Source organism: Myxocyprinus asiaticus, chromosome 23 (genome assembly GCF_019703515.2).
Source record: "Myxocyprinus asiaticus isolate MX2 ecotype Aquarium Trade chromosome 23, UBuf_Myxa_2, whole genome shotgun sequence".
In the NCBI taxonomy this organism is placed as follows: domain Eukaryota; kingdom Metazoa; phylum Chordata; class Actinopteri; order Cypriniformes; family Catostomidae; genus Myxocyprinus; species Myxocyprinus asiaticus.
In genome coordinates, this window is record NC_059366.1 from 45,865,602 (window position 1) to 45,892,500 (window position 26,899).

General features: G+C 38.2%; 1 protein-coding gene across 1 annotated transcript in view; it reads right to left on the reverse strand.

Moving 5' to 3' along the window:
* Positions 1 to 26,899, reverse strand: part of LOC127414358 (adhesion G protein-coupled receptor A3-like) — a 152,210-nt gene that overhangs the window by 7,880 nt on the left and 117,431 nt on the right. The window contains exons 15-17 of the mRNA XM_051652331.1: positions 15,313 to 15,440; positions 9,635 to 9,758; positions 350 to 501 (exon numbers count right to left, since the gene is read on the reverse strand). Of these exons, the coding sequence (XP_051508291.1) occupies positions 350 to 501; positions 9,635 to 9,758; positions 15,313 to 15,440 (404 nt within the window). The remainder of the gene's footprint in view (positions 1 to 349; positions 502 to 9,634; positions 9,759 to 15,312; positions 15,441 to 26,899) is intronic.

The following is a 26,899-nucleotide window of genomic DNA, read 5'->3' on the forward strand; positions in this document are numbered from 1 at the left end:
GTATGGATTACTTTTATGCTGCCTTTATGTGCTTTTTGGAGCTAAAAAGTTCTGGTCACCATTCACTTGCACTGTATGGACCTACAGAGCTCCTCTCATTTGTGTTCAGCAGAAGAAAGAAAGTCAAACACATCTGGGATGGCATGAGGGTGAGTAAATGATGAGAGAATGTACATTTTTGGGTGAACTATCCAATTAAAAAGTTATATAAAAAAACAAAAAAACATACATATTTAAGTCAAGTTTTGATACCCACAGTTAAGTCATAATAATAATAATAATGGAAGTAAACCTACAGTAAATTATACAGTGAGACGTGTGTGTGTACGTGTGTTTGTGATGATCGTACCTCAGTATGGGTGATTTGGCAGGGTGGGGAGGTGTGTGGTCTGGGTCCTGCTGCTGCTGCCGCTTCTTGGTCACCTGTTTGTAGATGTTTCGTGCCGTCACACCCAACCAGAGCAGAGTGGACAGAGAGGAGTAATGCAACACAATGCCCACCTGAAACACACACAGATCAGTGCATGAGGTGCTACACACCAGCAGTGGGAAGAATTTCAATTTCATGCATTGGAACTTGAATTGGCCACACCAACAGGATATTGAATTGGAGTCACAGGAAGAGGAATTTATTACAGTGCAATTACTGCAAAGAAATTAAACAGTCACTCAAACAAAAGTTGTATGACAAAACGTAGATAATTATAATATTCATTTACTTCCTGATATGCAGAATAATTGTTTTCTCAACTGATCACACATAGATCTCTAAACTAAGTTACAACACGGCTGACTCAAGATTCAAATCAGTTTTTAAACTTGACTTTCACAGCACTTAAAAATGCTATTCAAATAACTATAGAAAAATAAATGCTTACGAGATTTGTCATAAATTTAAATGTGGCCAACAGAATGAAAAGAACCATATAGCCTATATACAGCTATATATAACTGCACACTGCCGAAATGGCACAAGCTATTGGCGCCAGTGGTTTCTACGATCTGCTTAGGCTTACGATGCTTTTGGGAAATGCAGCCCTGGTCCTATTTTATGCCACAATCTTAAAAAAATAAGCAAAAATGATTAAAGTATTCCACTACAGTTACAATTTAAATCATTGGTAATTAGAATACAGTTACATTCAAAAAGTATTTAGATTACTGAAGAGATTACTTTGCATTGTGATTTGTTTCATTTAATATTTAGTCCTTTCAGATGGAAAACATTTATACATATAAATGATGCGATCCAAAGTGCATTTGAACAGCGGTGAAACACTTTCTTATGATGTGTTACATTCATACGAGCAGACAGAGAAGTACGTTTGAAGTAAGTTTGGAGTAGAAGAAATAGAAATAAACCTTGTGTAAATTGTCAGCTTTACACTAAGATAAAATGCTATTTCTAGCCATTTTACATGCACATTACCAGTCACGATTACATTTTTATCAAGAAAATTCATGTTAGATCATAATTTCTTTTTTCTGGTAAGACCTTTGATATTAGGGCAAAAATCATATTCTTGATAATAATTCTTGTATTGTTTTCCTGTAAAAATATCTAAAAATCTTTAAAACAAGATCAATTTGATTGATCTTGTTTTAGAAACAACACTGCAGAAGATATTTCGGTTTTTCAGAGAATGTATTTTTAACATGTGTATTTTGTCTTACTGTACTGACAGAGTTTTTATAGTCAAAACAAGTGAAAATATCTACCAGTGCTGAAGAAGTAATCCAAAGTATTTAGATTACATTACTGACCTTGAGTAATCTAACGGAATACATTACAAATTACATTTTACAGCATGTATTCTGTCATCTGTAGTGGAATACATTTCAAAAGTAACACTCCCAACCCTGTATATATATATATAGGAACTAATAAGGGTAACAAGACACAGCTGGGATCAATCGAAGTGGAACACAGAGAACAGAGACACAACAAAAACCAAACTTGAAACTAAAAGTCTTACTTTCTAATGACCTCTAGTGGCCGCTAGGCAAAATGTCCCAAGTGTTACAAAAATAAAGTCTATTTTAGGGTCATTAAGATTTTTTTTTTCATTATGAATTTACTTTCATGAAAGTTATGCACATTTTATCCCTCAGTTCTAATTACCACAACACTCATTATGATATTCTCATTACTGCAATGTGGAAAAAAATGATATATTATTTAAATTGTAAATTATTTATACATCATAGTGGTATTCCAATGGTACTGCCTTTAAATTTCGCTGATTTTAATTTAAGATATATATATATATATATATATATATATATATATATATATATATATATTTTTTTATTTATTTATTTATTTATTTATTTTTTTTACTGTTGTGTCACAAAAAAGACTGTTTAAAGAATATTCTGGGTTCAAGACAAGTTAAGCTCAATCGATATTCGGCATAATGTTTATTACCACAAAACATTATTTCGACTCGTCCCTCCTTTTCTTTAAAAAAAGCAAAAATCAAGGTTACAATGAGGCACTTACAATGGAAGTCAATGGGGTCAATTTTTGTAGGGTTTAAAGTCAGAAATGAGACACTTATAATTTATAAAAGCACTTACATTAATCTGTTAAAACTCATGCATTATTTGAGCTGTAAAGTTGTTTAAATCGTAATTTTTACAGTCATTTTAAGGTTTGGCAACGACAGTTAAAATTAGTAAGTGATTTCCCAGAATATTCCATTAAGATAATGAGAATCATCGTTAAAAACAATAGAAACAGTAACAGTAAAAAGTCTGTATGTGTTACTTTAATGAGAACTGGAGGGTAAATGTGCTCAAGTGTCCTGAAAATAACATCACAATAGAAAACAAATGGTTAATCGTTAAACTTTTCTTTACAAAATAGAATTTCATATTTTTTTGGTATTGATTTGGGGTTAAATATGACCAGGAGATTTCCTAAGAATGTTGAAAAATGAAATGTTTCCTGATGTACGACAAGAAACATAAAGCCAAACACACACTGATGAAAGCGCAGTACAGTCAGCTAAATGCACCACTAAATATATAACGTTTGTGTGTCTCTTCTCCGTCACATCTGTCTCATTTAATTCATCTGTAATCTAAATGAAATGCTGCACTGTCATATTCAGTGGGAATCCCTGCTAAATATAATTTCTCTCATCCACTTAGACGTCACAGTGTTTGCAGAGACAGCGAATAAAATAATCAGATTTTCACTGTGTTATCATTTCATCGCACTGGGAAAATGTTTATCTGGTGAGTCACGAAGCTGCGCAAACATACGTTCCCTCTCGACAAAAATACAGCTCATCCTGAATTACCCAGGAGAGAGAGAGAGAGAGACAGAGAGAGAGAGAGAGAGAGAGAGAGAGAGCATAACTTGAATTGGGATCATTAGGAGACAATGACTGACAGTGGATTCCCAATACACAGATTACTCTGACTGCTGTCATCCATCACTCGAGCAAAGCCAATCAAATCCAGCGTCTGTACAGGCTGCTGAGCAACACAAGCCCTTTGAGATGAAATAAATATAAATCAGAGAATCACCTTGAGTCGGGATGCTGAGAGGCCACGTGTGCAGAAACTCCCTTATGGACTGAGAAAAACACTATAAACATTTTGAACTGAATACCTCTGTTCCAAACCCTAGAGAGCTGCCTACCTAGACAACAAGTTAGGGTGAATCGCACAAAGCCTGTCTAAAACATGTCCGTTTCACACCAAAATCAAAAGAAAGCAATGAGTAATTATATTTTGCTTATAGGGATAGTTCAACGCTAAATTAAAATTCTGTCATCATTTACTCTCCCTTACGTTGTTCCAAACCCATCTGACTTTCTTTCTTCTGTGTAAAGGACTGACAGCCTCAGTCATCATTCACTTTCACTCTATTGACCAAAAAACAAAGATGCTTTAAAGTGGGGGGCCTGGGTAGCTCAGCGAGTATTGATGCTGACTATCACCCCTGGAGTTCAAATCCAGGGCGTGCTGAGTGACTCCAGCCAGGTCTCCTAAGCAACCACATTGGCCCAGTTGCTAGGGAGGGTACAGTCACATGGGGTAACCTCCTTGTGGTCGCTATAATGTGGTTCTCGCTCTCGGTGAAGCGCGTGGTGAGTTGTGCGTGAATGCCGCGGAGAATAGCGTGAAGCCTCCACACACGCTACGTCTCCGTGGTAACGTGCTCAACAAGCTATGTGATGAGATGCGCGGATTGATGGTCTCAGACGCGGAAGCAACTGAGATTCATCCTTCACCACCCGGATCGAGGCGAGTCACTATGCCACCACGGGGACTTAGAGCGCATTGGGAATTGGGCATTCCGAATTGGGGAGAAAAGGAAAAAAAAAAAAGATGCATTAAAGTGAATGGTGACTGAGACTGTCAGTCCCTACAAGTGATTAAGTGATGAAGTAAATGACATTGGAATTATTTAATTTTTTTGGCTAATTATACCTTTTTAAAGACAATAAAGCCTTTTAGGACCGTTAAGATTACAGTATTACAGTATTTTCACAACAACTAAAGCAGAAAAAACATTCCTCAATTTATTTATAGACTTATTTAAAAAATATATTAATTGTGGGGGTGAAATGTGACGCTAATATGTTTTCATTTAAAAGCACATGAATTTCCAGCCTAAATTCATGAAAATTACTCTACCGTGGCAACATTTTTGAAAAACGAAATTGCAAAACATGCTTCATTACACGTTTGGCTGCAGTTTCCCAGTGAAATGTCCAGTGGGGGGTGCCACAAGCGAAAGAATGGTTTCAAAACAGACAAGGTTTTAAAGGTGAATGTTTGAGGGAGGTATCAAAAGGATAGTACACCCAAAAATGAAAATTATCTCGTTATTTACTCACCCTCATGATATCCCAGGCTTGAATGACTTTCTTTGTTCAGCAGAACACATTTGAAGAAATACAGAAAAATATCTCAACTCCGTAGGTCCTTAAAATGCAAGTGGATGGTGACCAGACCTTTGAAGCTCCAAAAATCACAGACAGTCAGCATAACATCATTGATACGACTCCAGCAGTTAAATTAATGTCTTCTAAAGCAACATGATCACTTTTGTTGCGAAAAATATAAATATTTAAAGACTTTTTAACTATAATTCATCGCTTCTGGTCGGCAGCGGTATGTGCGTGTCACATAATCGCATTGGCATGTGAGACACGTGAGAACTGACCCACGTGCGACACAGCCGGAAGAGCAGCGCTGTTTACAAGTGAGAAGGAGGAATGTTGTACAGAAGCTTTATTGGTTTCGGTTTAGATCTGTATTTATCTGTTTCTTTACTCACAGTGGTGCGTTTGTGTGCTTATCCTGGATGTCTCAAGCGAGAGGAGAACGTGAGATTACGTCTGTAACCTGCCAACGCGAATACGTCACACGAGAGACCACGTGAACTCAACGCTATCATGATTGTGCATACCGCTGCTGACCGGAAGTGATGGTTTATAGTTAAAAAGTACTTAAATATTGATCTTTTTCACACCAAAATCAAACATGTCACTTTAGAAGACATGAATTTAACCGCTGGAGTCGTATGGATGATGTTTATGCTGACTGTCTGTGATTTTTGAACCTTCAAAGGTCTGATCACCATCCACTATTTTTCTTCAAATGTGTTCTGCTGAAGAAAGAAAGTCATGCACACCTGGGATATCATGAGGGTGAGTAAATAATGACATCATTTTCACTTTTGGGTGAACTATCCCTTCAATGAGTAAAACTTACCTCGCTAACCAAAAACTTTTCCCTAAACCTAACCAATAGTGACCTAAAAGCAAATCATTTTCTGAAGCTACCACGTCATTTTATGTCTCTTCTATGACACTAACGTCTCACGTGTCCGCTTGCGTGTTTGGATGGGATCGAATCGCGATCTTCCGAGTTCAAAGTCCAACAATCAGGTGAGCCACCGCACAAGCAGATCACACTGGAAGAAGTGTGTAAATGTAGGTGAGACTGAAATACAAGCAATGAAATGTATCTTGAAATGATGCGTAAAAGTGTTTCTATATTATAACATAAAAGCGTGTAATAGAGCTTAAAAATAAGTGTTAATAAAGTGATAATCAGCTGTTGTGCTCGTGATTTGTGTGAAAGTCAATAAAATGCACAGTTGTTGTTGCGCCTCTAGTGAAACTGAGGTGAAATGTAGAACATGGCACGTAAAACTCAGTTGGCACAAATGTAGTTATAGTAACATTCATTCTGTGAAACTAGGTTGTTAATGTTGCTACATTTATACCTCTCATACACACTAGAATGATTGAGTCGAGTCTCTCGTGAGCTCCATGTGAGGAGCACTATTTGTGTGACATGCATAGTTGCTGCCTAAGTGGAGTGTTCACTAATGAGACACTTTGAGGTTACGCTCAGTTAGGATGCTGCATTAGAAGACGGCTCACTTAGCAGTCAGCAGACAGCAAGGCAGCTCACTAGGTTTTGGTAGAGAGCTACTGTAGTGTGTCACAATGACAGGTAAGAAACTTTATACCAAAATCTCTCAAAGACTTTGCAGAAGTTTTGATGGAAAAGTCTTACAAGTAGCGAATCTCAAGTCAGTACGTGCGTGTGTTTATGTGTGAAACATTAATGTCAGGTAGAGCCAGAAAAACAACATCAAAAGAGTTTTGGCAGAATGTCTAAAAGTCAACATAATTTAAGAGAAAGAGCGAGAGAGAAGGAAAACGAGAGTGCTGAGGAGGATAGAAGAGTGTATTTGATGTGAACTGCGGTGGAGATGTTCTGAGAGCGTCGTGTTGCAGCGGTTCATCGTTCCACAGATGGACGACATCCCGCTGTGACAGAGCTCACACGAGTCTAAAAGGAGCTCAAAGAATGTCTTGTGTAATTACCACAAAATAACACACCAACATACAAACACCAAACCCAAAAGAGACACTGATGTTTAGAGAGGCTGATCCAGGTGCTGGGCAGATTTGGTTGGTGATACACCTGCCATTTCACTCTCTGGCAACATAAATGAATCCTTAAAGTTCAAGTGTATAATTTCAGCGCCATTTGAAGCACCAAAAGGAATTGCAAAAAAAAAAAAGTTTCCATATGTTTCCCAAGCACTACTATAGCCCACTCTATCAGACACTTAGCTGATACTTAACACTCAGACACCCTGCACATTTGCAGAATTGCAACATGTGTTTAAAGCAATTAAATAATATACAATCCTCATTAAATATGGGTTAAAAAACTACAGAACAATAGCATAACAATAGATGACATTGAACAGTTTTGGTGGGGGGGAAAAGTTGCATATTAATTGTCAGAGCTTGCAAAAGTCATACAAAAGGTGGACAATTGCATACACTTATGGAACAAGTTTAGCCATTTTCAAAGTAAGTATTTGACCAATTTATTTTTTAGCGTAGCAAAAATGTAATGCTGGGCGTAGGGCTAGGCAATATATTGGATCTTGCTCACGACATAAAATTGAGCAATATCGTGAATATCGGATTGATTTTGATTGTATTATAATTTTTTATTTGTCAAAAAAAAAAAAGGAAAAAAGGCAGAGATGACAGCATTTCACCAGATTTGCACCAAGGATCATTGTAATGTGTAAACAATATCTACAAATGGGGCCTGGGTATCTCAGCGAGTATTGACGCTGACTACCAACCCTTGAGCCACGAGTTTGAATCCAGGGTGTGCTGAGTGACTCCAGTCTCCTAAGCAACCAAATTGGCCCGGTTGCTAGGGAGGGTAGAGTCACATGGGGTAACCTCCTCGTGGTCACTATAATGTGGTTCTCGCTCTCAGTGGGGCGCGTGGTGAGTTGTGTGTGGATGCCACGGAGAATAGCGTGAAGCCTCCACACATGTTACGTTTCCGCAGTAACGCACTCAACAAGCCACGTAATTGACGGTCTCAGACGCGGAGGCAACTGAGATTCATCCTCCGCCACCCGGATTGAGGCGAGTCACTACATCACCACGAGGACTTAGAGCGCATTGGGAATTGGGCATTCCAAATTGGGGAGAAAAGGAGCAAAAAAATTAAAATAAAATAAAACAACAATATCTACAAATGACAAATTCACAATTTTTGTGCAAAATTTCACTTTCAGTTTTCTGGCAAAATAAAAGCTCCTGTTGAAGGTGAAATGAATACGATAGACATGTAGGGGAGGGCGAGGCACAAACTAACACGGGGCTAGTTGTAACACACATGGTTTAAACATTTCCACTCACACTGGTAAGACGAAACTTTATTTGTTTACTTGTTGCCATATCAACGCTGTGTACAAAAAGAAATTGTTGCAAAATTCAAAAAACTTTGGAAGATATCACCAAAAGTTAATTTTTAAGTAACAAAAGTACAAATTCACACGAAATGTAATTTTTATCTCTGTTTTTGGTGTTTATTTAAACCGAGGCAAATTTAGTATAATTTTAACTCCAATCTGTTAGCTGGCATCTTGCATAGTCTTTTAATTCTTAGCTTGCCAGCAGTAGTGATGAGGCAGGTTTATAATAATGCGACTGCGTTGCAATGTGCCCCAAATAGAACAAACTATATGCAATTCCATGCAGTCATATACACTGATCAGCCACAACATTAAAACCACATGCCTAATGTTGTGTAGTTCTCCCTCGTGCCACCAAAACTGCGCCAACCCGCATCTCAGATTAGCATTCAGAGATTATACAGAGTGGTTATCTGAGTTACCGTAGACTTTGTCAATTCAAACCAGTCTGGCCATTCTCTGTTGATCTCTCTCATCAACAAGGTGTTTCCATCCACAGAACTGCCGCTCACTGGATGTTTTTTTGTTTTTGGCACCATTCGGAGTAAATTCTAGAGACTGTTGCGTGTGAAAATCCCAGAAATACTCAAACCAGCCCATCTGGCACCAACAATCATCCATGTGATTATCTAATCAGCCAATCGTGTGGCAGCAGTGCAGTGCATAAAATCATGCAGATACGGGTCAGGAGCTTCAGTTAATGTTCACATCAACCATCAGAATGGGGAAAATATGTCATCTCAGTGATTTGGACCGTGGCATGATTGTTGGTGCCAGACGGGCTGGTTTGAGTATTTCTGTAACTGCTAATATTTATTTATATCTGTAATATATATATATATATATATAGATAGATAGATAGATAGATAGATAGATAAAATATATAATATGATATTATATATATGAATATATTATATTATAGTATACTGTATGGTTAATTATTATCTAAGATTTATTATCAAAAAATGATTCATTCATTCACTCAAAGTTATTTATTTAAAATTAACACTGAACAAAAGCATACAGTAGCTAGTTTCAAACACCTTAAATGTCTATATCAAACAAAAAAAATAGATAATAAAAGACCTCATAATATTTAGTTTGACCTCCTAAACTTGATCAACATTTTCACTGTCCATTGTCCATTTGCTGGAAAATAAATTGACTATAAGTCCAAGTCTTATATTTGTACCATGCTGTCACCAGTAAAACAGGGCAAATAAAGCACACACATCCCAAATTATAATGCACCGTGCGCCGTACACACCAATAGACACGAATAACCGATTATTATGGACGGCAATGAACTGAGAAAATATAAAGATAAAGATAAAGGAAGAGTGCACAGATGAAAAGACTCACGGCCTGGCAGATGATGGGGTACTTGATTCGGTTGATGCCTCCGGCGAACACGGCAAACGTCAGCGCCGTATGAAAGCAGAAGTTCAGCAGCATGTGCCATCCCTTCCGACTGATCCTGATCGTGCTGTAAAACAGGATAAAAATGCACGCACACGGCATGTGGTCAGCATGTGCAGACACTGTAATTAATGTGCATTTGAGTATTAGAAAGATGGAATAGATCTATAGGTCAACACAGTACAATTAAGTAGAGCAGAATTTATAGGGGTAGTGTAGCCAGATACATTGAGCCGGTTTATATGCACACCAATATGCTGATAACTCCCAAAAATCAGCTCATTTAAAAAAACCTGACAAAGCATTTGATAAGCCAGTAAGAACACCGGTAAAGGTGTTTACATGCAACGCGAAATCAGGGTAATGGGCAAAAATGTAGGTGTGTGGACCGGTTTATGCTTAAAGCGTTTATGAGCTTACACCGATAAACAGTAACGGTTTAACACGTTGACCATGTTGGCTTATAAAGCATAATCTGTGTAAGAAAATGCATGTAGACGCGCTCAAAGATTGAACGATGATGTACATATACAAATAGGACATCGAGATTACAATTAGATACAATTACAATGATTACAGAATTACAGAATTTCGTTTTGGTATTCTTCAGTCATGTCTTTTGTTTCTATTTACATTCTGCTTTTGTGCATTGAATCAGAGACATGTCTGTTGTGCTCACGAATGCAATCATGAATCAGATTGTTTAGATTAGATTTTTTTAAATTTTTTATTTTGTGGCATTTTCGGAAAATCTACTTAATTTTGTGGAATGCATATAAACATGGCAAAATGTGTTTAAGTTTTAAGTATTATCAAATTAGCAAATAATCATCAATTATGTTTTTGCCATAATCGTTCAGCCATACAGGACTGTTAAAAAATGATGTAACATAAATACTGACTGGATTGCGGTTTCGTTCTTTTGGCAAAAGATAGTCAAATTGAGAGAAAGTTGGTTCTGCCTGGTCATTGTTTTAGTATAGTACATTAAGTCACATTAAGCATTTTTTATGTTATAAGCGTTTTGGAATGTCCTGTTAATTAAGTAAGTGAATCACAAAATAAAATGCCTCGCATTGGGCTGGCAGAAAGTTGGCAACCCTGCATGCAACGTGTATTTAATTCTACATATTTCACATTCTTCCTTCAGTTATTCGATTATGCGTTGTGTCAAGCATACTTGGATAGACAGATGAAGACTGTAGCTAGACTATGCATAGAACCCTGCAGCTCAATTTTAACAGCACATGTAAACGTACTAAGTTCAGCCTTCATATAGGTAAAAATGCCCCAAAAAATCTATTCCAGAGGGCAAACATGACCCCTTCATAAAAAGTCATGTTCTGAAGCACTGACACAGATTCTCTCTCGCTCTTTCCCTCTGAGAGTCCATCAATCATGCACTCTGTTCAGGCAGGAAGGAGTTGAGGTGCCCATCTCACTGGGTCAACAGCTTGGACCTGGCATCCCTCCATACAACCACGCCAACGTTTCGTGCACGTGTGTGTGTGTGTGTGTGTGTCATTCAATGCTCTGATGGACTCTAAATAGACACTCATAGCATTTCCATTCACACTCTTCATAAAGTTGGTGAGATCAAAAGCCAAACACACTTGCATTGTGATGGATGCGCCTGTCACAACTATCAGTGGCAGTTTCCTTATTTAGTCTACAGCCTGAAGACTGATTAACAGTTTCACTCAGGAAACGACGGTCCTGACTTATCTTATTTGCTTTAATTAATGAACATATGAAACTTTGAGAAAGGAAAAGAGAGACACATCTCTAGATAATAAAATCAGGCAAACAGAGACTGAATACGCAAACAGCACTCGGAATTGCGTAAACAGCACAATGCACGCAAGTAGTTTGTGTTTATGGAATTATTTGTGTGCAATACGGGATAAGCTCTGTGGACAGTATGCATAGCAAAACAACAGAAAATAATTTCAGTGTATTTCGACTCATCCCTCAGTTTGTAAAATCAGAAGTCTATGGGGCATGACACTATACCAGAATAAACATTATTGCAATCCTGTAAAACATAAAATTGCATTATATCCAGCTCATGGGGGTTTCTGAGTCACAGAAACTCAAAATGTGAATAACTTTGCATCTATATAAAAACTCATGTTAGACCAACAATATTCGAATCATCCAAATGTTGTCCCAACTAGCCAAATAGAGTTGTCTGAACAAACAATTTCATATTGAACAATGTTGCTGATGTGCATTCCCAGCATGCATTGCAGTGTTATAGGCTTATTTTTTTTTGCTGTTTGCTGACTTGATTTATGCTGTTTTTGTTGTTGCAACTTTTAGTTCATTGTTGTTTGCTGATGTCAGGTGCTCATCTTTTAACTTAATACACAACCCTCAATTACGGTGACAGTCAACAAACCTTGTTAAGGATTGAGGTCTATAGTGTGTCTACTTTAAACAATTGTACGTACTGCCTTGCCTTGCAAGACATAGCTTTCTCTTCTGTTTTGTCTTCTTTCCTAAGAAGGAAATACATGCATAAAAAAAAAAAAGAAAGAAAAGAAGAAGAATATAGTCAAATTTCAGCACTTTCAAAATCTGCGATTAATCGTGATTAATCGCATAATTTTTCATAGTTAATCACGATTAATCGCAGATTTAGAAAGTATTGAAATTTGACTATATTCTTTTTTTGTTTTGGGGTCAAAATGCATATATTTCCTTCTTAGGAAAGAAGATAGACTGTATATTTTTATACCTTATAAAACCACTGCTGAAACCAACTGGAAAAAAAAAAGAAAAGAGAAAAGGGGAGCAAAAAAAAAATAATAATAAAATAAATAAATATATATATATATATATATATATATATATATATATATATATATATATATATATAATTTTTTTTAATACAAATATATAATGTAAAATATATGAGTTCAAAAAACAACAGTGTAAATGTAAAATTGACCAAAACTAAAGTTGACCAAAAAGAAAGACATATTTTAAGTATTTAGAAATATTTTGATATTTAAAACATTATTTTTCATGTCATGCATAAGTTTGTAAAGCCTTAAAAGGAAATCACATATCCCTATTTTATTATTTGATTTATATATTTCAAGTTAAATGTGTAAAAATGACTTGTGTATGAAGCACACATGCAGAAAAAAGCACACCTTAAGAAATGCGATAATTTATATGACAATTAATCGTCATAGCCCTAAAACAGACAATTAATCGTCATAATCGCAATTATTTGTTCGACAATTAATCGTCAGCCAAACTGCATGATCGTGACAGCCCTAGCCAACACTGGAGGAAACCCACATGGAGGAAAACGCATGATTTCTGTTGCACATTTAAGTCCACATCCCCAGAAGTGAAGTGAAGTGGAGAACCACGGGCTGGGATGGCTCTTTTCAACTGTAAGTGATGTATATACCAAGAAAGTCGTTCCTTGCGCTTAAATGGTGCTTGCTTAACAAATCCAGAGAGGATTATTTCCACGGTTGTTGTTCTTACGTCATATATGTGGGTCATGGGTCAATACACGTCCCAAGATGAAGTATGTCCGGAATCTATTCATATTTAATGAACGTACAGTTTTACGGACCGAGAAGTGCATCCTTCAGCAAATACAGTACGCGGTTTCTGACGCAGCTATAGTCTGCATGCGCAGCTCGCTTCAGTGAATAAACGCTGCTCTGTTGTTGACACATGCACAGCATGCATGCGGCTCGTGATGCGCTGCTGTTTTCAGCGCTACCGCACGCTATATTTGAGCACTCCACATGAACTGCATTTCAGAATTAGATGATTGATAGTTCGGTTCACATAAAACATACATCGAGGATGGCACGGAAGCAGCATTTTACCTGCGGAAGTTTTCTTACTAGGCTACACATTTTTTATGTAATGTTTTGCCCGTTCACGCTATCTTATAATAAATTAAGAATATTTCAGCTCTGCAGGTTCATAAAATGCAAGTGAATGGTGACCAGAACTTTGCAGCTCAAAAAAGCACATAAAGGCAGCATAAAATTAATCTATAAGACTTCAGTGGTTTAATCCATGTCTTCTGAATCAATATGATAGGTGTGGTGTAGTAAAAAATGACTTAAATATCGATCTGTTTCTCATCCACACCTATCATATCGCTTCAGAAGACATGGATTATACCACTGGAGTCTATTGGAGATAGTGGGTGAACTATCCCTTTAAATATTATTTTAATTTTTGCAATTTATGGGGATAAAATTAGTGTTTTTAGACATTTGAATTTTTTTTAAAAATCCATAATTTTTGAATGTATCGGCCTAAACTGCAAATGATTAGATATTTAGTTTTGTTTATACTTCATTAACAACAACAGAACGAATTTTCAATCTGTTAACAGATTTTTACTTATACAGTTAAGTGCTTTGAGCGCTGTGTGCGAGTGTTTGCGTCTTTCAGCATTTCTGTGTGTTAAGATGAGAAAAGGAGAAATAGATCTAATCATACGCAACTATTTTACTCTGAATTTTATTAACCAGTAGTTTTAACAGTAAATAAATAATAACATCACTAATTTCGTAAAAACCTTTAATATCAATATTTTTATGATCCTCTCGATTCAGCATCAGTATTGGAAGTATCGATATTTTAGGATCAGGCTGCTCATTCCTACGATTAAATTTGATGATTGTGCAGAAAATGTGAAAAGCAACAAAGCGTGGTAAGAGAAGTGCAAAGTATCGCTTTGAGTATTGTTTTTTATAGTAAAAGTTTTTAAAAGCTCTTCCAGACAGTTTTTATTTTCTCCCCAATTTGGAAAGCCCAATTCCCAATGTGCTCTAAGTCCTCGTGGTGGTGTAGTGACTCGCCTCAATCCGGGTAGCGGAGGACGAATCTTATTTGCCTCTGCGTCTGAGACCGTCAATCCGTGCATCTTATCACATGGCTTGTTGAGTGTGTTACTGTGGAGACGTAGCACGTGTGGAGGCTTCACGCTATTCTCCGCGGCATCCACGCACAACTCACCACACGCCCCACTGAGAACGAGAACCACATTATAGCGACCACAAGGAGGTTATCCCATGTGACTCTACCCTCCCTTGCAACCGGGCCAATTTGGTTGCTTAGGAGACCTGTCTGGAGTCACTCAGCACACCCTGGATTCGAACTCGTGACTCCAGGTGTGGTAGTCAGCGTCAATACTTGCTGAGCTAGCCAGGCCCCCTTCTTCCAGCCAGTTTTAAACTCAAAGGCCTTAATTTAGACATAAATAACCCTGGAAATATTTGATGATTCCTCAACTGATCCCTTATCTAGAAATACTAAGACCACGTCCACACTAATATGTTTTTGTTTAAAAACCTTTACGGGCTCCTATCTACACTGAAATAACACTGAAAATTGAGACTTTCACATACTTAGGAAAACAGTGGCGGTATGAAACTGAAAACTGAACTTAAACCTAAAACATGCAAAAATATACAAAACAAGGAAAAGAATGTGTGCATGAAATCAAAACTTTACTGAACCACTGCTGAATCCAACTCAAACTAAACTGAAATGTAAACTCTCAAACAAATCTGAAAACGCTAAATTTGTTACAGTTATATGGTGAAATCTCTTTCTCGGAGGTGCCCTACCTGTGGTGCACTATGTAGGTGATGATGGAGGCAAAGAGGCAGAGCAGCATGACAGCTGTGCAGGCGTACACCACGGGGTGCAGGAACTCGCCCGGATACGGAGGAAACGACAACACCTTCTTCAGATCCTGAGAGACACACAGAGACAGAGAATCAGATTTCAACAGTTTGAAGAGGGTCTTTGTCGTGATAATTATAGGATACGTTAAATGCACTATTATCTAATGTACGTTAACATGACATGAAAAGTAACAGCCTGTTATTTCGCTGTTTTTAGCTGTATATATATATATATATATATATATATATATATGTTTTGTTTTTTTCTCTCCCCTTTTCTCCCCAATTTGGAATGCCCAATTCCCAATCCGCTCTATGTCCTCGTGGTGGCGTAGTGACTCACCTCAATCCGTCCAACAAGTGGAATGGCTAGTTTCTAAGAATCACTATGACAAACTGTGTTAAGAATATACACTCTAATGTGTGGTATAGTATCATAAGATATGATTATAGTATCGTGACAACCCTAGTGCTCAAAGTAGAGAGCACTGATCAATGCAGCACAACCTCATTACTAGAACACAACCATTTGTACCAAAAGTGCAGTAAAGCTACTCTATTTATTGGTAGGCTACATTCTGAAAGAGCATCTTGCATGAAAACAGGAAGGGTTGTGGTGTAAACATTTCCAGGCAGAGCAGTGATTAACTTTAATCATTAACACAAGCAGCACGGCATTAATACAAACACATCTGAGCGCTGCGAGTCCCCGATGATCACCTGCTGACTGATTTCATGAGCTTTTCAGCTGAATGTCACGTCACTGCCCACTATTCGTCTCACTGAATTATCACAGGGGTTTGAGATGTCCCCACTGAGATGAATTATGAGTAACACAGACTCACTTTATTAAACATATTGGTTAAACATGGTATTCTGGTGACTCAAAAGTTGAAGGTTTGAATCCCACTCAGGCTAATTCATTAAGTTGCTTTCTTGATAGAGACACTCCAGGTTACTCCATGAGGACTCCACGTGTTATGAGTGTACTGTAGACAGTTTGCATGAAAGCATCTGGTAAGTGACTAATAAGTGTGTGTGGGGGACTTGTTCGTTCTGCGCCCCCTTCGGATCATCAGCTGCAGCACGGCTTGAATGTGCAAGAAAGCGCGACAGCACCGTCTACAGGACTTGATCGGACTCATGCTTGGATATCAGTGGATTCTCCGTGTGAAATCGGTTTGAGGAGGATTTTAGCATGAGCGCAATGGCATCTGATCATCCATAGTCAGGGATGGATTATGACTTGCAAAGGCACTGGGGCCAATTATCTCCAAGGGCCCCCCTCCCATCCTTTTTTTACATAGCAACTGGTCCAAAAGTTGTTGACCGGGGGGATCACCAAACTGGATCGCGCAACATTAAAGCCCAGGGCCCACCCGGGCTGTCAAGGGCCCCTGGTAGTCAAGGGCCCCTGGGCACTGGCCCCACTGGCCCGGTCGGTAATCCATCCCTAAGAATCGAAGGTGCCAGAACGCCATTCCAGCCCAATTTAACCCCTGATAGCAACCCAGTGCAAAATGGCATGTTTGCCTTTCTAACATAACTTAAACATTTATTCTCATGTTACTAACTTTAATTCACACAAGGCAAGAATTAGAAGCAGCGTTGTGTGCAAAAACATCAGCCGTCCATTCTTTCACCAATAACTAGATCTCTGGATGAGGGAACCAAATGAAGGTGTACATTCTGCACTATGAATGAAAGCAAGATATTTTTTTAATCTGTTTATGAAAGCATTTGGATTCAAAGATTAAATGGCAATTACTCTTCTATCATACTGACGTTTTAACATGATGGCTTTTCAGTCAGGTATTGCTATCAGTCAGATTACAAAAGGATTATTAGATTAAATGTAAACATTACTAGTATTCGCCCAGAATTAATTTGATCCAATGCAGGGCTCTAGCTAGTTTCATTTTCCCAAATGCACACAATCATCTTCACATGGCAGAAGAAATACCCGCACCTGCTCTGTGATCACTGCGATGACAGTGGCACATGTACAGGTGGATCCACTTTTACTATAATGACAGCACAGATGTTTGACCGCTATGATGAGCATCTGTCAGTCAATCAGAATCAACATGAGGTGAAAAGCTGCCATAAAGTGACACGCATGAAGAACACATTAAAGCAATGGAATTATGAGGCATTATTAACCATAAGCTCACAGCACACCACCCAGGATTCACCACATCTGCTGCTGTCAGGACACATATTCATTGTATGTGTCTCTATAGTGCGTGTAAACCTGCAGACGAATCTTGTGAATCCATGTTCAGGTCACATGCAACCCCAAAACCAACGTTAAAGTGTACTGCAGTTTTGGTTCTGTTGATTCAGTGCTTGAAGTGGGCTGGTACTCACCGGTACGCAGTACCTGCACTTCTCTAATTTATTCTATAGAGTACAGGCAGTTTTTCTTGCATACCACCACTTCTTAGAGTCTCCCGGTACGATGTAATGTCTTTATTTAATGGAAGTCAGTGATTCGATGAGGCCAGCCAACCACTTTTATCTGACCTTCCAAATGATTCTGATAAAATCTCGGCAAACATCCTAGCACTTTCTGTGCAAAACTCAACGGTGAGTTTAACAACCCTCAACACGTGTTACAGCATCGGCAGTCGTCAAGCCATCCGTGGTCCAGTTCCGGACCGGAGCGCGCATGTTTAAGCTTATCTGGGCATAGCTCAGTTATACTCTTCTCTAAAAAATTAACCTTCACTGAAAATTTGCTTTATTCTTCATTCTTCTCTATAGTGCTCGTAAAAAGATTATGTGAAGCTGAACTATCAAACATGCATAAATCCTGACAGTGTGTCAGCGTTCACAACCCTGAACAACATCAAATCCGTTTTACCACCGTTTCTGATGATTATTATCTGCACAAGTATCTGGCTCTTGTGTGCAAATTCATGTGTGCAGGACGAGGAAAGTCTAATTTTGCCATTGTTTTCTTATGTGGGTTGATATGGTCAAAGATACAGACTTAAGCAGATCTAAATGCTCTTCCTCAGTTTTCATAATCAATAACCCTACATTGTATGTTTTGTTTTTCAAAGTAAAGTAAATCAAAACCTGTTTGTTAGTTGAGGGTGTGAGGTCATATTTCTTCAGCCAGACCTTACAAATCTTAATAAATTACCTCTTTTAATGTAATTAAATACTATTTTAATGTAAATAAATGCATATTATAAATTTTTTTTATTTACATTTTTTCTCCTCAATTTGGCATGCCCAATTCCCACTACTTACTAGGTCCTCATGGTGGCGTGGTTACTCACCTCAATCCGGTTTGTGGAGGACAAGTCTCAGTTGCATCCGCTTCTGAGACCGTCAATCGGTGCATCTTATCACGTGGCTCACTGTGCATGACACCGCGGAGACTCACAGCATGTGGAGGCTCATGTTACTCTCTGCGATCCACACACAACTCACCACGTGCCCCATTGAGAGCGAGAACCACTAATTGCGACCACGAGGAGGTTACCCCATGTGACTCTACCCTCCCTAGCAACTGGGCCAATTTGGTTGCTTAGGAGACCTGACTGGAGTCACTCAGCACGACCTGGATTCGAACTCGCAACTCCAGGGGCGATAGTCAGTGTCAATACTCGCTGAGCTACCCAGGCCCCCAATAAATGCATATTATTAACAGTTTTGTTTGTCATTGTGGCAAGGAGGAGGGCGGGGCCGTGATGACGCACACCCAGCCCCTAATCAGGCTAATCAAGCCCACAAGAGGGATAAAGGCGGCCGGAGGTGGCAGTTTGTGAGAGAGAGAGCTACAGGCAGCTGCCCTGTATGTGTGTGTGTGTGTTATATGTCTTTTGCTTTAAGTTAATCATTAAATTATTATTTATATTGTCAAGCCGGTTCTTGCCTCCTCCTTTCCCGTTTACCCAGTTGACAGATGCACTGTAGTAGAGTCCTTGCCACTACCATCCACCCCAAAGGAGCACCCGCGGCCATCCACCGGGGGACTGAGGAGCCCGGCTGCCTGAAAGCGGAGGAACTACTGCCGATTGTGAGGGGAGGAGGGGCTCCCTTCTGACCGCCTGCAGCAGTCGGGCCACTGCCAGGGGTGGAGGAGACCCCTACCGGCCGCTAAAACGCAGCGGGGTCAAAGATAAGACCGCCATCCGTGAGCGGGGAGGGGCTCACTGCCGACCGCCTCGAGCAGGAGAACTGCTGCCAGGGGTGGAAGAGATTTGTTGTAAAATGTGCTCAATTGTCACAAAAATAATCTTAATGGTCCCTTAAAAATAGGCTATATTTTTATGCAAAATATAATTTCTTATTTGTTCCCCCCTTTTGATTTTGAGGAACTTGGACATGTTTTCATGCGATTATTCTGGTCATCTTTTCTGCAAATCCTCGATGAGCTGCTTTGTCAGGCATAGACGCTAGCAGTCCATTATTTTGAATATAGAAACCACTGTTTTTCTACATCCCTTCAGACTGTTATTAAAAGCACAAACACAACATTTACCAAAGAAACACTCCATCACGAGCTGCACTCTCACAACAGATCACTCTACAAACTACTGAGGATATTTAAAACACACTACTGAGCGCCCGCCTGCGAGTGTGTGTGACTGTTTAGATTTTAATATCTGTGAGTGTTAGAGAAACTGTCTGGCAGTGGCGGTCCAAGAGGGAATTTTCCAGGGAGACTGATGTGTAAATTAATATTGACCAAACCTTCTCCCTTTATAGTGAAAAAGATTGCAGTAGGTTTACCATAATATTTTCATGAAAATATTCACAGATATGCACCTATAAGATAAAAGCAACAACTCCAGCGATTTTTAATGATTCAAGTATAGCAAATGAACTGCACAATTGTGCAAAATTAGCTGCAAAAATAAACGGTATTTTGGCGTGGCTTATGTGACGTTCCTGTTCTACCCACTCCGTACGAGACTCGAACAGCCATCTCCGGCATGGGAGGCAGGTGCGCTAAGAAGGAGGCTAAAGGCTACAGCCCCTAATGTCAGTCGCTAGTGCACCTCTTGAGGTCAGGAGAGTGAGGTTTATACACATTACACAGCTATCTATCAGCTGGCCACCGTTACACTTGCATCTGTTTCACTTGTTCAATTTCATTAATTGATTAGTTCAGTGACCCCTTTTGGAGATGCCACAAGGTGGCGACAAATGAGCATCTTCTGTGCTATGAGTGAGTCATTGAATCATTGAGTCGTTCACGACTGAAATCTACCAAGAGACTTTATAGTATTTAAGTATTATAAGAACAAAGCAGATCTACTGTATCACTTTCCTACAGTATTGAATGACTTTTATCAGAAAAGACAACAACAAAACCTAATAATAATAATTTTGAGTTTCAGTAATGTCCTTTCGTCATTGTAAAGCGCATTTCACATGAGTTGAGTTGAGGCATCAACGCTCTGTTCAACGCCAGCGTCAAACGCCGCATTGCCCTCCACGTGACAAGCGTTGCACAAAGCATCACAGAGGGGAGATTTTACGAGTTTCATATGCAACAAAGCGGGAGATCTGCACAATCAACTTTGAAAATATGTTTTTTGAAGGGAATAAAATGGCAGAAAGTAAAGAGAGGACTCATTTATGTTCAGGTCTTAGCATTTTCTTGGTGAATGTAATACTGTAGTTCAATAACTGGGGTCTCTGGATACTCGGACACGATAAGGTAATATTTATTTAAAATAAATTATGAGACATTCCATATCTCTTCATAAATTTGGAGAGTTTTAAAATATTTCTTGTTGCTTTGCACTCTCAAAGACATCATTTGTGATGCAAAAGCGTGTGTGAAAAACACTTTGTTGTGAAGTTTGTTGTACTGACGGGTCGCTTCATAGACTTAATTGAATTTGGCAGCGCTAACGTGAGTCATGTGAAAGCCCCTTAACGTGTATAAACATCAGTCCTTTTATGCATTAAAGTTGCAATCAAAATTATTCAACACCCCTGACCAGCAATACATTCTGGTGATGTGAATTAAAACACATCAACTAAAACCTCAGTAAACAGTCTTAATATACATTTGAGTGATTTTGAGAACAAAGAGTTCAGTTTATCCAAATTTTAAAATAAAAAATAACTAATTCTCTCCACAAATGTCATGTCAAAAATATTCAACCCCCAAAGTCAATCATTTGTGGAGCATCCTTTATCCTTAATAACAGCAAATAAATGTTTCAGGTAAGTGTTCTCAGGCTTCGGACACCTCTCTATTAGAATTTGTACACATTTCTCATGAGCAAAAGCTTCCAGCTCATTGACATTCTTTGGTTTCTGTGCTTCCACTGCTTCCTTGAAATCCCAACAAAGGTTTGCAATGGGATTTTAATGATGGATTGAAAGGGCCATTAAAGGACATTCCACGACCTATCCTTGAACCAGATTTTGGACAATTTGGATGTATCCTTGGTGTTATTGTCTTGCTGGAAAGTCCAGTGATCACCGAGTTTCAATTTACACACTGAAGGCATCACATTTGTCATGCCAAAATGGCCTGATACCTGAAACAATCCATGGTGTCAGTCACATAGTCAGGATAGCCGTTTCCTGCAGCTGCAAAACACCCCCATAACAGGACTGACCTACCTCCATGCTTGACTGTGGGGATGGTGTCGTTCTTGTCATCACCTTGTCATCTTACTCCAGATGTACTGCTGACCCATGGGTGTAAAACTCATTTTCAGTTTAGTGTCATATGTCTATAAAACCTTCTTCCAGGACTCCACAGGTCTTTCCTAATTACTTCTTGAATATTCAATTCAACATTACCCTTGGTGAAATTTTGCTTTCTTCCACACCCCAAGAAGGTTGCTGTTGTACCATATTTAAAAAATTCCAAGTGCCTTGGAAATGCACTTTTAGCCATGACCTTTCTTGTGTAATGAAATAATCTCCTCTATTAGCTTTTGAGACAGATTATTTTTAATTGCATTTTTTGCATAAAAATACATTTTTGCTTACAATGCTAAACTTACATTTTAAAACTTAAATAAGTGCCATTGCAGATTGATGACTTAATTTTGTTTTAAAACAATTACTTGTGTAGCCTTACATATTTAAGAAACAGCTACATGCAATAGGGGTTGAATAATTATGACATGGCTGTATTTTTAAAAAATCCTGCTATTTACAAATATTAGGTTATATATCCACACTGTGACTTTGAATGTGTCACTCAACTGATATAGATGTAAATTAAAAAAATTCTGGGTCATCAGAAAAGCTTACCTTTGTAAATCCTTACTGGGGTGGGGGGGGGGGGGGGGGGGGTTGAATAATTTCTATTCCAACTGTAATAGCTCTTCCGACCTTTTCTCTCCATGATGAACAAGGTAGACTCACTTGCCAATGCTGAAGCAAATGAACAACATGCCCCTCTCATTCAATCGGTGGGTACATGTAACAGGTCATTCAGTTTGTTCACAAATAAGAAGTTTCACGAGTGTCGCTTCTTCAGAGCCCTTCATGCTCCATTCCTGTCAGACGTAGATTCACTGCTGTAACCAATTGAGCGATCTGCCTCAGAAGGGCAACAACTGTCAAGCACGCGATTGGCCACTGCTGTAATTAATCACGAGGGAGTCCGGACCCCTTTAAAAATGTACAAAGAGGTTCAAAAGCTTTTTCACTGGTCTTACAATAAATAATTTCCATGGATTGGATCTGTTGAACATGACAGGCCAAAATTTTAAAGAGAGCCACAATGAAAGATAAATAGTAAAAAAATAAATAAATATGATAACATGATTGATATGAAGAAAGGTTCTTTTTTGTACTTCTAAAACATTTTTGACTTCTGTTTTTGCAGTTCACAACAACGGAACATTTTACACATATGTACTGTATATTAGGGGTGGGCGATATGACCAAAATCCTATATCATGATATGAGTAATTTTATGTCACAATAACTATATATATCATAATATAATTACATTTTTCTGAAAAATCAATAAAATTGTATTACACGTTGCAATGTGTAATTTTGAGTAATCCAGTCAGTGAATTAAATACTTTATAAATGAAAACTTCATCTTATATAAATTTATTTTTATTTTGAACTTGACAAACAAATATATGCCACATAAATGCCACATTTTAGTCTGATGATGTGCACCAATTTTCTTATTTTTTCTTTTTATTATTATTGTTGTTGTTGTTGTTGTTGTTGTTGTTGTTATGATTATTGGTATAACTTTCCTCAAGTAACTTAACATCTTCTCAAAGCAATGCAAAAAGTAAAATAACATATAAATAAATAAAGAATATCCATAAATAAAACTTAATTAGGCTCTTAGTGTTTTTAGTAATCTCTATAAAGAAAATATAAAATATTTGAAGGAAAATATGGCTGGTTTGTTTCCTGATATCAAACATCATTGGAACTGAATTTTAGAAAGGGGTTTGATGTGTATTTTAAAAACCCCCTTGACATCGAGAGAAACCAGAATGAGTAACGGGTGTGATCCGCACTTTTTGTGTCACAGGAGCAGAAATGAAGGGACTGGAATGACTTCAAGATTCGTGCGCACTTGCATGTTTCAAACTACAAGTGCAACGCTCGCACAAAGCACAACTGTGCGTGTTTGGATGGGAGGCAAGTTTGGAGCGCGGGATGAATATCATTGAATTTGCTCAAGCGGATTCAGTGTCATTTTTTCTCGCGTTCTAGACAAGCTTTCATCTAATGACACGTGCAGCTGCCAGTGGAAAAACTGTGTTTCATTATTTCACACAGTCTCACGTGAAGCCCTGACCACTGATATATACATGCACATGGATATATTGACATACACAATATACAAACCAGTTTTCTGCTCAGTATCGTGTTTTCTAAAGCCAAACCAATACCACACCACAGAGGACGCAATTTTTCCTTCATAATCTCCACTTATCTTCTCATTCAAATGAATTTGAGGAACAAGCAGTCGCTCCGCCTTCATTTATCCAACAGAGTGTGTAATGCATACGTGTTATGTGCTGTACACATTTCTCATGTGGCAATTTTGCATTACCGCAATAGAGATGATAATCCAAAATGTATACCGGTTGGCAAATTTCTACCGGTTTACTGGTGTATATCGCCCACCCCTACTTTATATGATAGAATATTACAAATTCTTACTATCCATATGTTGGGCAATTTAATGGAAATGTCAACCACATCATGGAAAAAGAAAAAGGTTTAACCAAAGGAACAAAACCCCCTTTTAAATTCTGTATTAAAGTGGTATAATGGACAACAGATAATGCCATCCAGACCGCTAGAGGGCGCCGCTTGCTCACATGCAGAAACGCAGCCTTTTAGTAATCTCGAAAGGCCATGTTATGATTTCAATCTTAATTCAATCAATCATGCAGCATTAATGGATATCATACTGATGTCTCAGAAGTCAAAGTCTGCTGGTTTCTAAGTGTTTTGGATGGTTTCCCTCATTATATAGCCTTTAGGTAAGTGCTGCTTTCAACATTGTCTGTTCCGCATTAACATCAGAATGAGAAAGAATAACTATTAAATATTACAAGTGGCAACTCTTCTACATATTGTGGCTATTATTATTTCTGGATTCACAGAAATAATTCACAGAGTTTTACAAAGTGTGTTACTAATTAATTATAAATAAACCATCGCTTTTTCATATCGTCATTTTATGGTTTCAATTTGGTCAATAATTGGCCGATAAATCGGCAGCCGATACATCGGTGCATCCCTAGTTTTAAATGGTAGATATGAGTTTCTACTGGTTTCTATTTAGTCATCCAATTTTAGTAATTTATTTGCACAACATTTTTTTATAAATTAGGAAGAAGGAAATAACAGTGCACACAGTAGTCAAGCAGCCACAGATGGCATGTGCAGAGTTGTTTAGATTTTCTTGTGTAACGCACTTTGGTCAACAGGTGTTGTTTTTAATGTGCTATAGAAATAAATTTGATTGATTGATTGATTGATTAGCATTAAATAAAATGAAATGCAATGTTTGTCACGGTTCTGATACACAGAACATTTTAAATAAGACATTGTTGCACGCCGGTCTATTATGGTGGTAACACGATGGCAGGTAACAACAAAACAAACTGTGATTTGTCGTTTACATGTTTCAAATCACTCCTTCACGTGCAAACATGCAATTCTCGGCGTCACTGCGGCTAATCTTATGCTGATGATTTAAAAATTGTGGATTTATCGACCACAGTGATATATCGTTCGACCACTAGCATTTATGCCTCTGTAAACACGCCTCTAACAAGAATTGTATGAATTTCTGATTTGTTATATCTGCTCTGTGAAAATCTGAAATGATCTCATCAATGGGCAACAGACTGCTGAGGGTAGTAAATGCAATTTTGCAATTCAAGCAGAACTGCAATTCTAATTTCTAAATTATTCTTTCCCCCATAAGGACTAAAAAATTCATTATTAGAACTGTTAAGGAGCCGGAACCGGATTTCAATCCCTACATGTCAATACAGGTAATGCATGGAACAAATCATGATGTGCCATCTACAGGTTTGATAAATGATATTTGATTAGGTTGCACAGAAGTTACAATTGCTCACTTATGATGAGTCATGTAAACAAACCCGAACCCTGAGTCTGGACCAAACCTGGACCCTGAGGCTTTTCAGTGCCTGTAATGATGCATTTCTACCTTATTTAGCATTAACATATTTGAGGAGAATGCATCGCTCTGGCCTCCTCTGATGAACTGTGTCTAAATGTGTCTAAAACTGTGCATGCATAAAGCCTAAAATTCTGAGAAGCAGAATACATCATCAGTTGAGGGTTTTGTGTAAGCCTCTTTTTATGTGCCCATCTCTCGCTCGCTTTGATGATGTCGTGCATGACGGTTCAATCTCGCACACTAACAGCTCTCCTCTATGGGATGTTTGGGTGTAAGCGTCATCTCAGCCCATCTCAGACCAATTTACATGTTGGCCTGACGCTGGCATGTCGCGAGCTGATCTCAAACCCAGATTAGATTTCACCTTTGATTGCCCAGCGCATCGCTCATCTGCCCTGTGGGTTTTACAGTCAGAGTGCTGCGAGGCCGAGTGTTGAAACACAGAGCCACATCAGAGATCAACGCTCATGCAGATAATGAGTCAAAGGGACATTAATATGTACATCATACAGAACAATTATAATACGCAGAACTGGAAAAAAACACGTGTGATATGGAGTATTTGCTTTTTTATCCCTTTAAAAAACTGTTTATCCAAAAAGGACAAACTCTGTCATCATTTGCTTGACCTTTTGTCATTCCAACCTGTATGGTTTTATTTTTTTCGTGTGGAAAACAAAATAAGATGTTTATATAATGGCGATTCTTGATATCAGCAATAGAATTACTACTAGCGAAAGTGCTAATTCTTGATATTAGTAAATACATTTGCTCTAGTAATGTTAATTCTTTATATCAAAAATGATGCCATTACTCACGGAAATATCTATTCTTGATTTATATATAAAAATCTTTCATTTAAAATACTCAAAACAATAATTATTG